General features: G+C 43.7%; 1 protein-coding gene across 1 annotated transcript in view; it reads right to left on the bottom strand.

The window, feature by feature from the left end:
- LOC103179582 (glutamate receptor ionotropic, kainate 3) overlaps positions 1-15,280 on the bottom strand; it is a 117,562-nt gene that overhangs the window by 46,959 nt on the left and 55,323 nt on the right. The window contains exons 2-8 of the mRNA XM_042338644.1: positions 14,760-14,927; positions 13,944-14,201; positions 13,088-13,269; positions 10,788-10,841; positions 3,569-3,742; positions 1,953-2,096; positions 85-192 (exon numbers count right to left, since the gene is read on the bottom strand). Coding sequence (XP_042194578.1) covers positions 85-192; positions 1,953-2,096; positions 3,569-3,742; positions 10,788-10,841; positions 13,088-13,269; positions 13,944-14,201; positions 14,760-14,927 — 1,088 coding nt within the window. The remainder of the gene's footprint in view (positions 1-84; positions 193-1,952; positions 2,097-3,568; positions 3,743-10,787; positions 10,842-13,087; positions 13,270-13,943; positions 14,202-14,759; positions 14,928-15,280) is intronic.

The following is a 15,280-nucleotide window of genomic DNA, read 5'->3' as shown; positions in this document are numbered from 1 at the left end:
TTGCTGTTTTCTATGCGGATCTTGACCAAAGAAAGACTAACGGTATTTACGTCAGTTGAGTGATGAGATTGGAAGCATACAGACCTTCTCAAGTCCTTCTTCCTTAAGGCTGATGACGTCCAAATCGAAATCCGTCCGTAGTCCAGTGCTTCTGTTAAATGTGATTCGCCCTGTTAATCCTTCCCATTGAGCCTCAACACAGAAATACATGATGGTAATTACACAGCTATATAAATTACTCGACAACAGTAAATTTTAATTACACTCTCACAAGGCAATGATTCTAATTCTGTCTCCGTGTGGAATATATGATTAATTAATCATCACCGTTCTTTATAAAGTGCCTACAACTCACTTCATGAATTCCGTTTGGCTTCATAGTTCTGATTTATTGGCACACCCATTGTGCCAGTCATGTATCTTGTTTCAAACTTTAATGCGATTATGTGTATCAGTGCCGGCACCATTGCTCACATGTCACTTGGGGAAGAATTGAAAAGGTATTGCTTTCAATTGCTCGCTCTCCCTGAGAACTCCTTATCTTCAACTTTATAAGTATAATTGTATCTGTCATGAGTAAGGTGAATAGAACATTTAAACTGGAAACACTCAGAATATCTTATTAGCACTTTCATTAACCTATTTAACCCAAAGTGGCTGTGTGCTTGCCAGCATAATGAAATATAAACTCGCTTTGTGCCGAACTCCCAGTAGTGCAGGGGCAAAGCCTAACATCAGTCTGCGGGAACGATGAAATACTGTGTTGGGAGATCTCCGGCAGATAGCAGGCAGCCAGTTCCCTGAGAATATCTGAAAACCCTTATCAACTACAGTTCCACAACCCCTCTCACTGTGACGCATTATATTACTGCACCATAGCAATGTTTTATACGTTGCGCACTTGACTTGAGCAACTAGATTGGAGCTCATTTAACATGGGAGCCGTTTAAGAATTGCAAACGGAACAGGTTCCAAGTTAAGACGGGCTTGAAGAATTTTCCACAATTTCTCTGTCATCTTAAATGTTAAGGCAGAACGCTTAAGGCTAAGAGTAGGTGAACTTTGGGGCCAATAAATGGCAGTATTGTACAATATTTCTGTACAAGACACTGAGTGGATTTTAGAGCTGTGGTCCATTCATGTTACCTACATGAGTTAACATAACACTACTCATCACTAAGGGAGAGCATGGCTTGTTTGGAGCTGCTCTTAAATTCACGACTCTGCTCTGCGATTTTCTTCTTGTTTGTTTCAAAAATAAATCGTGAAAATCAAGGTAGATCAAGTACAGAGATTTCTTTCTCCTCACTAAATCCCATCATGAAATCACACCTCATTCATTCCTGGCCGGTCATCCGTTACACACCTTATCAGCCAAACTTAATCGCACAGGAGCTACAAAAGCCTCATTGCCAAATTCCCTCAATCCTTTGTGAGCATTTCTCTGCTTAATGAGGATCAATGGCAAGCACAGCTTTTGTTGATTTCACTCATAGGTAACCATTGGAAATGAAATGCAGTGGATACTCACAGTTATATAACATAACAGCAACAAATACATTTACACAGCGCCTTTCCTGTCGGGAGGATGTCCCAAGGTGCTGGACAGTCAGAGATTTCAACCTGGGGGTTGGGATCAAGAGGGGTGGAGAGCAGGGAGGGTGGGGGTAGGAGGGTAACCGAAGGGGTAGTCAAAGAGGAAGGTCTTGAGACAGGCCTTGAAGGAGGCAAGTGAGGGGGCTAGGAGAAGGGACTGTGGAATGGAGTTCCAAAGGGTGGGGGCAGAAAGGCTGAAGACTCAACCATCAATGGTGGGCTAGGCTGGACGGGAATATGGAGCAGGATTAGGCCATTCAGCCATCGGTTTCACCAGTTTTGTAGATCTTGCAAGATCTTTTAATGTCAATGCCCTTTCACCCACACCCCTTAATGCCTTTTTCCTCGCTGGTTACCTCTTTAATGAAGGCCATGAAACGGCTCCCAAATCGCCAGGGCTTGTGCCTGTGGCACTGCAGAGAGTTTACCGTCATCTGAGGAGCTCGCTGATAGGACATTGAGACAATATGAACTGCATCATATGTCAGAGCAGCATCTGTCTGAAATAAATGTGAAAACTGCTTAAGTTGATTTTTCAGCCAATCTCTCGCTGATTTTCTCTCCCGTATGTTAACAGTAGCTTCGCAGTTTGCACCCTTCTGACAAACGACCTCTTTCACTGCCCCTTCGATTGGGATCATCTTGCTCCCAATCCCACCACTTCACACCCTGCTGAGTCTCAATGTAAAGTCCTTTGAGACATTATGTGATCTACAGGATGAGTGACCAAAAAGTTGTGATGCCATTACAATGTTTAATAAGTCTTAAAGAAATTATATTTGGTTTATTTTTAGATAGTAGGGTAGATATTACGAAGTTTTGGTCACCCTGTACATGAAAGGTGCTGTACATGTTGGTAGCAAGCTCACCTCAGTGTGAGAAGGTTGTGAATTCAATCAAGACTGTGAGTTTATATAGTACTAGTAGGGAAGGGGGGATGTGGCTGCATTATCAGAGGTACTGTCCTTCGGATAAGTTTTAAAACAAGATCCTGTCTTCCTGTCAGGTGGATGCTAAAGATCCCTTGGATCCCTACTCAAAAAGCAAAGGGAATTTCTCCTGGTGTCCTGGTTAACAATTCCCCAGATAAAATTAGTCATTTCATTAATGGCTCTTTGTGGCATTTTGCTGTGCACAAACTGGCTGCCACGTTTGCCTACAAAATACTCAGTCACTAAATCTCACAATAAATCCTGTGAAGGGTTTTGAGACATCCTCCTGATATGATTTTCCTTCTTCCTATTTAAAGCCATTGAAATCGTGGCAGTTCAATTGGCAGAGACTCGGATGCAAACAAACTCCGGAGCCTTAAAGATGAAACAACATAACTCTCCGCTCAAGTCTGCTCCACCCGCACCTTGAACATGCCGATCAGCATCTCAAATCTAAAGAGCCCTTTGTGCAATAATCTTAATAATTGTAAAGTGTTTCGCTTTCTGTGTTTACCCCGAGTGCCGATTAGTGTTTTGTACCACTGGCGAGAGCAGATAAGAGATTAACAGCATTAGGCTAAATCTTCTGAATATTCATTAGGTTAAGCATGCTGTTGTGAGAGGGATGGCAGACAAACCCTGAATACAAATAAAGAGCGTTTTTCTTTCCCCGAGAGACAACGTGAGAATCCGAATGACTAGACTGAAAGGATGATTGCCCCCAATCCTCCTCCTCTCCCCTCCCCACCCTCGTTTTCTTATTTATGATAAAAGTAATGTGCGAGTGTTTTGATCTCTCCTTATGTTTAACAATTCCGTAGCAGATGGAGGTTAACAGAGGTGAACCAAAGCCCACATTGTCACCGTTCATATTCATGAGGGAATTACGTGACAGTGAGTGGCATTTAAAAGGACCCTTTTCCAAGTTGTGTCCAATTGAGTTTATTAGCAATGACTACCACAACGGAATGGAACCCCTGTCTGTTAACCTTCAAAGTGCATGCATTCGTTTGATGGGAGACCTTTTTTTTCAGTCGTACCGTCATAATTCCATCCAGTAAGCCGGAAGCCGGGCTCGGAGGAGCTTGGAGTCGCTCCATTGACCACTTCTCGATTACGGAAGCCACGTATGGGTTTTCCGTATTTAGAATTCGGAATCCAGTCATGTTTACACCACAGTACCGGTAGGAATCCAAATCCAGGGCAAAGAGATCCTGCGAAGCAGAGAGAGCAAGTCCCATGTTAAGGAATTTCACACGCTGGATGTAATGAATAGCACTAGTGTCCCCTTTGTTCCCAGCACAGCTGCGTTGACTCAAAGGCTTGCTCAAGTGTTTGGCTTTCTTGCTTGTGCTATAACCAATATTGTGTGGGGCTGTGGAAGGCTCCGATAAATTAAACCTCACTCTCACTGTGGCCCCATTTGTGGCGAAGCAACACCATCGGTCGCAAAACAATTTTTTTTAAAAAAAACAATACTGCAGAAATTGCAACTAAAACAGGCCTTTGTTAATAACGCTCTCACAGTCTCGTGAAATAGTTGGCGTTCGCTTCATTGAAATACGGCAGCTATTCTTTGTGGCGTAACTTGCTGAGAGATCATTTCATTAACTGGTGCATTTATCTTCAAATCCTGCTCCACGGGGTCAATGAAGACCAGGCGTTATATATTCCTGACCGTAATTTTGCGCCATTCCTGGCGGATCTCTTAAGTAAGAAATTTCAGAGCGGGTTCGAGAGAAACAGTAACTGGAAATATGTCACACTTGTCTACGAACTCGAGGGAACCCCGTTCCCACAAATAATGTTGATGCAGGCATGTTGACAGATATCCTGATTTCTTAATTAAGAAATCCATTATGAAATATCTCAAGATAGACCCCAATTATTTCTACAAACCATTGAGATTTATTACTCCACTTGAGAATTTGTACTGTATCGTATTGAAGTTTAAGATCCCTGCTCGTTATGCTTGAAGCGAATGTTGGCTGTAGAGAAGGAAAGTGAGTAGTAAACAAGAGATTTAGAAATGTAATTTGCTGCTGTGAGTTTGAAATCTCAGGAGCAGAAGAAATAGAGGAGAATAAAGTTCCCACGATCCATTTAATCGGTGATCAAAGTTTACCAACTCCATTCTGTCGTGGTTCTGACTAGTACAATTCAGCGATCAACGGTATGTCATTGTTGGATACTCCAAATTCATTTGGTCCTGATTATTATTAATAAGAATAAATTAATATTTAATTCAATAATAACCCTTGCATTTGATATACTGCACTTCATAATGCATCTATGTGGGTGTGAACATGCGAGTGGGTATGTGGACATTTATATGTGTCTGTGTCTGTGTGTGTCTACGGGGCTTGGAGTTACCAGTTTAGTCTGATGTTCCAATGCTGGAGATGCCATCAATGAGACAGTAAACAAAGAGTCTATCAGTTCAAGTGGACGTTCAAAAAAGGAGTTTTCCCGGTGTCCTGGAACAAAAATCCCCTAGATAAGTTGCTGAATCATTTCATAGCTGTTTGTGGGACATTCCAATGTGCAAATTGTCTCACACCATTTACCTACTGTAAAGGATTTTGAGATGTTTTAACATTGTAAGGGCTACATCCATGCAAACGCAAGGATTATTCTGTGCACTAAGAAAAACATTGAAATTGCTTTGTATTATGGACTATGATTAAAATTGTAACCTGGAGGGCAAGAAGGCTGCATAGACTTACCTATAACAGTAGCACTTAGTTTTAAAGGATTTGAAGGGGCAATGGGCAACTAAATGAGATAAGCCACAAATCCTGCTATCAATCAAACATAATTTCCTGCCTCCATACGAAACTGTTCACATGTTATCACAGCTTAACTTCAGCGTTTGTGTATCACTGCAGTGCAGATGAATAGGGGGATTTCTGAGGTTGTCAGGGCTGCAAGTTTGAAGGAACGGTGGTTGGAGAACTGCGGTCTTATAGGAGGCAACAAAAAAAAATCTTTAAAGAGAGCTTGATAGGGAATGCATGTGGACTGATAACTGGAAAAAAAATAATACTTGCATTTGATACAGCTCCTTATCGCATCGTCAAAATGTCTCAAAGCCCTTCACTGGATTTTACTGTGAAGTATTGTGATTGTCCATTTGTGGGCAAATCTGGCAGCCATTTTGCACACAAACAGCCTAAACCTGAATGACCAATTTTATCTGCGGAATTGTAGGCCAGATCACGCGGAAAAACTCCCTTCTCCTTCAGAATAGTGCCACGGAATTTTATAACGTCCAACTGAACAGGCAGACAGGCATCTCCAACAGCGCAGCGCTCCCCCATCACTGCCCTGGAGCACCAGCCTAGACTGTAAATTCAAAGGCCCGCATGAGACTTTAATCCACAACCTTCTGACTCAGAGGCAAGAGTGCTAGCAACCGAGCCAGGCTGACACTGTGACGTTTAATGCAGATAAATCCGAGCTCCTACACGTAGGAAGTAAGGAAACGAGAAAGATGCACTGCACAGATGGGGTAGAACGTGCCAAGGTGGAAGCTGAAACAGATCTAGGGGCTTTAGTTAAATCATCGCTCACTATGTCAAAACAGAGTGGGGCAGCAATAAACAAGACAAATAGGCAATGTGGATCCGGGCTCTGGTTTTATCACATCGCTGATGGGTTTTGTTTCGTCGCAAGAGCAATTTAACCAAATATACACAGATGTTTCATCATTCATTATAGATATGAGTTACTCCGTTTACTTCATTCTATCACATTGACAGTCATGTCAGCAGCAAGGACAAACATATAAAGTGTATATTCAGGACATTATGACAATCACAACCCAACAGGCTGAATCCCTGACCCATGCTCTCTCTCTCATTAACTGCCCTCTGGGTAAAGAAATACTTCCTGGTTGTCCTGAAATCGCCCTTTGCAACCCTTACCCTTTGTTCTCCCATTCTGTTTGTCAGTGCAGCCAAAATTATCGTCCTGAGTTTGCTTTTCAATCCCATTTAAAATATCATACACCTCTACAAGGTCCCTTTGAGACGTCTTCTCTCAAGCCTGAAGAGCATTAGCTGGTCTAATCATTGCTCATTGCCTTAACCCTGGGGATCATCTTCATTGCTCTTTTCCACACTGTCTCTGCCTGAGCAGCCCCCACACCCCCATGTCACGGGATGCAGAACCGTAGGCAACACTGGGTGCAGCCTGACTAGGACACTCAGTGGGAGCAACTAAATGCTGGAATCACAGTTGCCAGTTTATCTCTGGTACCTTCGTTGTATGTTTATGGACAGGGAGTGAGTGGCAGGAGATAATTCTCTTCATTATACAAGCTACAGGCTATTACAATCAAGCTTGAGACTCCTTAACTGCTATTGTTCTTCCCTTCTTCTGCTGTACATAACCAATTTTGGGAGTCCGTATCATGGCCTGCCACCCTCCAGAGCACTGCGGCTCTTAATACAACGCGTCTCTGTGTCAACAAAGATAAATCACTACACTGAATGACAAGTCATGTATGGAAAAGACCTCCAGAATACCCAATGCAGTCCAGTATTCTTCGGAACTTCAATCTTACTCTTCCCTTATGCTTCACTCCACCAGGGCTGTACGTACACGATTCAATGTATTGTCCTGATTCATCGTTCAACAAACTCCCATCAGCGTTGACGACTAATAGATTGCGAGAATAGATGTGCTTTTTATCCAGTGTCGCCATTCCCAGGGCACGTCGATTCCTGAGAGATTCTTTATAAAGACAGGGTGAACACATGGAGCTTTTAAGACTGAAGAAAAGGCCTTTGTGCGAAGATGTCCCTCTTGTACATTTTGCAACAAGCCGATGCAGGGACAAAGTGATCCACTGGGTCAAAGTTTTTTTATTTCCATAGGAATTCAAGACCAGAATTTGGCAAAGTCTCAAATTCTGTATTTCTGAAAACAGAAACTTGCAGAAAAACAACCTCAAAGTGAAAAGACTGAAGTCAAGAATTTGACAAATTCTCTATCCTACGCACTGAAAAAATTCCATAGAATAAATCTAGACCCCGTTAGGATTTCTACCTTTCCCCCTCGCACCCCACAAGTTGTCTGAGAAGCTTCTAAGTTCAGCAACAAAACTCAAATTGAACAAGATAATAATAATAATCCTTACATTTGGTACTGCACCTTTCATTTCGGTAAGACTCTCAAAGTGCTTCATAGGACTTATTGGAAGATGCAGTGAATATATATTTGTAGGCAAATGCAGCAGTCAATGGATGTTTACGGGACAATGCTGGATGCAAATTGGCTGCCTCATTCGCCCACAGTGACACAGTCACTACACTTAAAAGTAACTACCGTGAAGCTTTTATTGACCTGATGAGGCACTAAATCAAATGCAGGAATTATTATTCTGTACCTACACCATTAAAATTCTTTAAATTTATAATCTGCCCTGTAACTCACTCCTCCTATTTGCTCTAGGCTGTTTGCCATTTATTTTGTTTCTTTCTTGGCTCTGTGTGCTAATGACCAGCTCTCTTCCTTTCTACCAATTTGCTTCCGAATAATTCAAATCGAATAATCTTTCACACCTTTTTCTGGAATCAAAATAGTGTGAGGTTCATAGAGAGTTTAAACTGCCTGAACGGAGCTTGGTTTTTACCTCAGTGCAAATTACCTCATGTTCTATTCTATTACCACATCTGCTATTTGCTCTGTTAGTTAGTCCTGAACTGTGTGTTCGGCAGCACTACATCTATGCTCAAGGCATCATGCTCTGCTGTATAAATGCAAGTTGCTGTTGCGGTGAGCAAAGAATACATTGGCCTACTATGTAATCCCTTCCTGACTGCAGAAAAAATGAGCGCTGCTAGGGTTAAAGTGTCATGTAAAGTCCACCTGCCGTACTGACTGTTCAAAGGATTATATTCAACTCTGCCAACTGGCAGCCATCAGGCAATCCCGTGCCAAGTATCTGAACACGATGCTGTGACAATCAGCGTGGGACCTTTCTTCAAACATTCAGTTTAACATAAAACTTCAATTCATCAGCACCCCATGAGGTTGGTTCCGTAGAATGCGTTCACTAAAGCAGACAAGAGTTTGTGTGTGAGGGGGGGTTGGGGGGGACGGGTGGGAAGGGGGGGTGGAGGGGGCTGGTGGGGGCATGGTAGCATCAGAGGGGAAATGTAAAGCAACAATGATGGGACCATAGATGCATTGGCACTGAACTGCCCAGAACATGAGGTAACTTGTACTGAGGCCAAACTAACCCTATTCAGATAGTTTCAATAAAATAGCAAAAATAATCCTCATATTTCACACAGCACCTTTCACATCAGGAGGACATTTCAATGCGCTTAATAGAACATAACGTAAATTGTAGTGACCGTGTGTTTTGGAAGCAAATATACAGGGAGAGAGAGAGAGAGAGAGAGAGTTGAACTGTAGAATCGATGTTGAATCTTTATAAGACATTAGCTTGGCTGCAGCTAGAACATTTGTCTACAAATAAACGGTCACTCCATTTTACAGTAAATCCTGTGAAGCACTTTGAGATGTTTTAATGTTGTGATAAGGCACTATACTAAATCTAGTAATAATAATAATCCTGGCATTTGATATAGAGCCTTATCATGTCTTCACAGGATATACTGTAAAGTGAATTGACTGTATATTTGTGGGCAAAACGCGGCAGCCAATTGCGCACAGCAATGTCCCACAAACAGTCGTGGATTGAGTGACCAAATGATTAGCTTTTTTTGTAAAGGCTGTTATTATTATTATTATTATTAGAGGGGATTTAGTGTACATTCACCAGGCAGATACCAGAGATAAATCGGCACCCATGTAAGAAAATGTATCACATTGTTAAAGAATTATTGATAGCTTTGGCTCCGGAACATCATTCTTGACGCTGTCTGACTCACTCCTCACTTCCTCCCTCTCCTCATTCAAGGTCTTTCTCGATGTACCTCTTTTATCTGTGGTTTTGGTCCTTTGCCCTTCCACAACCCTCAGCTCCCACCCCCAGCTAAGGTGCCCAACCTGCAGTGTCAAACACTTTGAGACGTCCTCCCAACACCTCAATGTAAATCGTATTATATTGTTTATTTCTGCGTACGTTTTTGGAACCTTAATGATCAAATACTTAACGACCCGGGGAAATTAACTTGATGATGTTACAGAGCACAGTAAGACGCACAGTGGGGCAAGCTGAGAAAACAGATGTAGGGTTGTTCATGCATCTCTGAGTTAATGTATCTGGGTTACATCTTCAGATGCCTTCTCTCTATTCCGCTTGGTAACCCTTCCAAGCTCATTCCCCTGTCAGTCTGACCGCTTGTCGTGATCATTCAGTTGAAATAAACATTCTGCTCGAGTGCCAGCCTCAACCGTGAGCTGAAACCCTGAAATGGAGCTCAAACTCACACCTTCAGTCTCAGTAGAATATGGTTTCAAGCCCCCACCTCAAGACTCACACCCTAGACTTGCACTCCAGGGCAGTATTGGGGAGCGCTGCTCTAAACAGAGGAGGCATCAATATGAAATATCCAGTGGCAGATACAGGGAGAATTTGAGAGAAACTTCTTTGTGGAACTCACTGCTGGAACATCCATTGGAGAAGCCCATTGTCCCCATTACATTTCTAACTCATTGCATCTTTAAAAAAAGACTTTAATGAGCTTTGCTGCTTAAATTGGTAATCATAATAATCCTTGCATTTAATACAGCCCATATAATGCCTCACAAAGTGCAGTGACTATGTATTTTGAAGGTGAATACAGCAAGCGATTTGTACACAGCAATGACCCAAAGAGCGATGAAGGACCAATTTCACCTGGGAAATGTTGGCCAGGAGGAGGAATGCCCTTCTCTGTATGAATAGTGTCCCATGAGACCTATAACACCAGCTGACAGACACACTATAACACCATAAATCTATAGTGCACGTGAACCAGCTTGGATTGCTGTTGTCATTACTATTAGCTGGCAAAGCGATGTTTTAAACTTGCCCAATGCTGCAATTCAGAACAGAACATTGCTTGCCACCCATATATACTGTTCCCTCCCTACCTCCAACCCCACCCCTCCTCGTTTTTCTAAGGCTCCATTTGAACTCCAGTCTTCGTGGCTTGAATGTGACTCAGTGCAACAGGACCTGAACAAGGCTGGTATGTGCATTAAACATTCAATATTCCACCTACCACATTCAGAACAGCAAATGGACTCTCGACTTAAATAACGGCTACACTGCATTAAAAGGACAGAAGCATAAATTACCAGACTGGTGAAAATATAGTGGTAGTACTCCGTCATCATCCCCATTGCCATGGCCTGCAAAAGAGCAGAAAGATGTTAGAATGTTAGCCGTTCAGACAAGGAACTTCAGTCCTGGATGGTTTCTTTCCCCATCTCTTTGTCACCCTCCAGGCCTGAAGTCTATGGTTTACAATTGGATACCATTCTACTGCTCAGCAGCCGACCCAAACTACTCCCTCCAGTAAGTTTTCATAGTTTCATAGAAGTCTACAGCATAGCAGGAGGCCATTCAGGCTCATTAAGTCCCAATGGCTTTCAGAGCTGTTCTTTCAATCCCATTGCCCTGCCTAAACCCCATCAAGCTGCTAACTTTCTTATGTCTGGGCTGAGACCCTTGTGGAATCCCCATCACTTTGCTAACTGAGATTCACCAATATACTCTGGGATTGGGTTAATAGGGTACGTCCCTCTGGGGAGAGAGAACTAAAGATCAAACGTTGACAGTGAATTGGGGGGAGGGAGGGGGGGGGTGAAGGGGACACAGAGGAAACGGGAGACCGTGGATTGAGTTGCCCAGAAATTAATAGACACTGAATCGTTTAGGATTGGTAAAAAAGGACAGACAAAGTTAATGGATGGACAGGTACAACAACAACAACAACAACAACAAGATTCCATTTATAAAGCGCCTTTCACGTCAGGAGGACGTCCCAAGGCGCTGCACAGTTGGGTCATGACCAGAGCAGGGGGGAAATGGTCAGGGTGAGGGAAGGGAGGGAGCAAGGAGGGGGGAAATGGTCAGGGTGAGGAGAGGGAAGGGAGGGAGCGAGGAGGGGGAAGAGAGTCGAGAGGGAGCTGAAGGCACGGTCAAAGAGAAAGGTTTTGAGACCGGCCTTGAAGGAGGAAAGGGAGGAGGCGGCGAAGGCACTGGGGGATAGAGTTCCAGAGCCTGGGGGCTGAGAGGCTGAAGGCCCGACCACCGATGGTAGGGCGGTTGGGGCGGGGGGTGTGGAGCAGACCGGAGCCAGAGGAATGGAGGGTACGGGCAGGTAGGTAGGGGGATAGTAGGTTGGAGAGGTAGGAGGGAGCAAGGCCGTGAATGGCCTTGTAGGTGAGGATGAGGATCTTGAAATCAAGGTGAGGATGAGGATCTTGAAATTAAAAAAATTAAAAAATTTAAAAAAAAGGTAGAATTATTTTAAGAAGGATATTCCTGGAAGCTAGTAGTGTAAACTATTGGCCCCATACTTAGGAAGCTGACGCGAATTGTAGTTCGACGACATCGGCTCTACTAAGGTTGTCTCAATCGTTATAGCCCAGGGACTGAACACAAGAACTGAGTTCTTTGCGATCTGTATCTCTGGAGCACATCCTGTGAAGCTGTAGCCACTGAACCACAATGGAAACCCAAGATGCCATTATTTCGGCTTCACCAGTGAAGTTGGGCTTCTATTAGGAATTCAGACTCCTTGGTAATCTATAATTGTTAGCAGAACAAACTCGAGGGTATGATCAAATGAGACTGCCCAGTGCACAACACTAATAAACTGTTAAGAAATGTTAATAGTAATTAAAAACAGGGGAAAATCCAGCAGCGATGATTGTAATGAATTCAGTGGCGTTCAATTCACTTATAATTAGCCACGGTCAGCCTCATTATTCTGCATTTCAGAAATGACCGCAGTCCAAAGGGTGAATGCAATGGATTGGGGCTTTGTACTAAAAATAACAGCATGGCAAGGGGTCAAAGCCTTCGCTCTTTTCTCTAAGTTGCCCGAGAGCAATCAGTTTGAAAAGACTGTGCAGGGAGAATCATGATCCACTCCAACGATTTACATTGATCACTTAAGCGCTCTTCACGCAGCTGACTGTGTACACAAGCATGTTGGGCAGAGCTGAGGAGGGTCGTTGGGACTGAAAAGAAGTCTGAAGCACAGGCGAAAAACGTGGGTCTTAAAGCAACAACAACTTGCATTGGTATGGAGCACCAATGCAAGATAGCGCCTTAGAGCGCCGCACAGTGGCAAGGCTGGAAGCTTTAAAAGCAGCAGGGGGGGAGAGAGGGAATAGGTGGGTGGGGGCAGCTCCAAGATTAAGGTCCAGAGAGCGGGGTCCTCACGAGAGATAGAGGGAGAAAAAGAAAGTAGGCAATGCAAACACAGCACAAAAATCCCAAGCCGCCGGTTTTGTTAGAGCAGTCACTAACATCAGGCTAGCAATAATAATCCTTGCATTTGATATAGCGCCTTATCTCGTGTTCGAGTCGTCTCAGAGCGCTTCACAGGATACACTGCGCTCCAATGAGAGGGGGCGGCACTCACCTGTTTAAGTATCTGCGCAGCCATGGCATAGCCACAATCAAATATAACACGGAACTCCCTGCCTCGCTTCATCTCCTTCAGGAGAGGACGGGCATCGTTCGAGTCGGAGGGTAGCTGACGGATCTTGAGGCGTATGTTATACCTGGATGGAGCCGTTATCAGCTCCTGCAGACGTATCAGACCTTTGGGGAGTAAGCAGATCAACGACGTCAGAAATACAACTTCCATTATCAAACCCGCTGCTGTGTCGCTGTATCATACTGGGATTTTAATCTCTTTCAAACAGGAAGGTGATTTTAATATCGCTGCAACTTTTAATTGCAATTTCTACATTGCTTGCTCCTCACTTAAGATCCTCTGTCGCCCTCCTACACACTAGCAAGCATTTCTTTACAGAGGCCAATCAATCCTTGCATTTGATATAACATCTCATCACGTCATCAAGGTGTCTCAGGATTTAAATTGTAAAGTCTAGTGACTGTGTATTTGTAAACCGACGTGGCAGACAATGTGTGCACAGTAAAGTCCCATAAACAGCCATGAAGTGAACAAACAATTTGATTTGCGCCAGGATTGTTGGCCAGGACACCGGGAGAAACTCCCTTTTCTTTTGAGTAGCGGGATCTTTTGCGGGATCCAGCATCACATCACGACGTCACCATCAACACTGCAGTGCTCCCACCAGCATTGTGTCGGACTATCATCCTAGTTTGTAAATTCAAAGTCCTGCAGTGGGGCTTGAACCCACAACCTTCTGACGCAAAAGGGAGAGCATTACCAACTGAGCCAGGCTGACACTAACCACCCTGTACTGACTAAGCACAGCCATCTGTTTATCCAGAAACACACCACTTACCCGTGCTGTCATCGTACACAACGGTTGCAGTCCTCCATTTCAGAAACTGTATGAGATCCAAGATAGCATGGCTGAGGGAGGAATAGTTGGGGTAGAAGTTGGCATAGAAGGAGTCCCTGTTGTCCATGGGATGATGTTTCCACCTTATTTGAATGTGGGGGACCTCCAGGGCATTGCAGATGGATTGTACGGCGTTGGATGAAGAACTATGAGAAGGTCCAAATATAGCAACCACTCCGAGGGAGAGCTGGTCACAGGCTGCATGGGAGAGAATCAAGTTTATCAACAGCAGAATATGGGTCTTAAGAATAAGTAGCAATGTTAAGGCTCATTGTGAACCAGCCATTACCAGGGCTATCATTAACATCCACCAGTTACTCCTATTGATTACTTCACCATGGGAACTAACTTAGAGATCCAATGGATCTAAGACCATCGAGATAATAGCAGAGCTGTTCACCCCAGCACTGCACTGGAGTGTCAGCCTATTCAATGAGCTCAGAGATGGGGGCTTGAACCCACAATCTTCTCATTGAGAGATAACTGTGCTACTAGCTGAGCCAGGCTGATATCTTAAAGGCTAAGACTAAGTGGAATAATCAGCAACAACTCCAGAAAACATCTGAGAAGGTTTAAAGCTTGGAAAAAGGGAGTTGATAAACTTATTAAGCAAAGCGTGAGAGTGGAGCTCGGAAACCACAGATTTTAGCAAATGGCCACCAAACAAAATGCAATCCAATATTACATTTGTACAGCGCCTTTCACATCGGGAAGGCTTTCTGAGGCGCTATAACCTGCAAGGGGTCCAGACATTACCTTTTCTGGAGGCTTCAAAACTGTCGTAGATATTTATCCGCTGGATGTCATAGGTCAGGGTCGTGTTGGGAAGCAGAGTCCTGTTCCTGTTGATGTTGTTCACAGCAAATTTGAAGGCCAGCTCCTCTGCTCCCACCGTCCCCCCTTCCACTAATTCAAAGATCCCTCCTGGAAGAGAAAAGCAACGGCTCACATCACTCTGCACCTCTCTTCACCTCTCTTTTCAAGAATCAAAGTTTTGGGGTTCATACCTTTGATAATAATCCTTGCATTTGATGCAGGACCTTATCACGTCATTGACTTCTCAAAGCGCTTCACAGAATATATTGTAAAGTGTAGTGACTGTATTTTGAGGGCAAAATACGGCAGCCAGGACACAGGAAGAAACAGGATTTCTAACAGCGCAGCAGTCCCCCCCAAGCACCTCATTGGAGATTGTGTTCTCGATCGCACAACAATATAATACAGTACAAATTTATATTCATACAGTTCCTTTCACATCAGGAAGCCATCCCAAGGTG

This window comes from Callorhinchus milii, unplaced genomic scaffold (genome assembly GCF_018977255.1).
Source record: "Callorhinchus milii isolate IMCB2004 unplaced genomic scaffold, IMCB_Cmil_1.0 Scaffold10, whole genome shotgun sequence".
Lineage (NCBI taxonomy): Eukaryota > Metazoa > Chordata > Chondrichthyes > Chimaeriformes > Callorhinchidae > Callorhinchus > Callorhinchus milii.
This window is presented reverse-complemented; position numbering and strand designations above follow the sequence as displayed.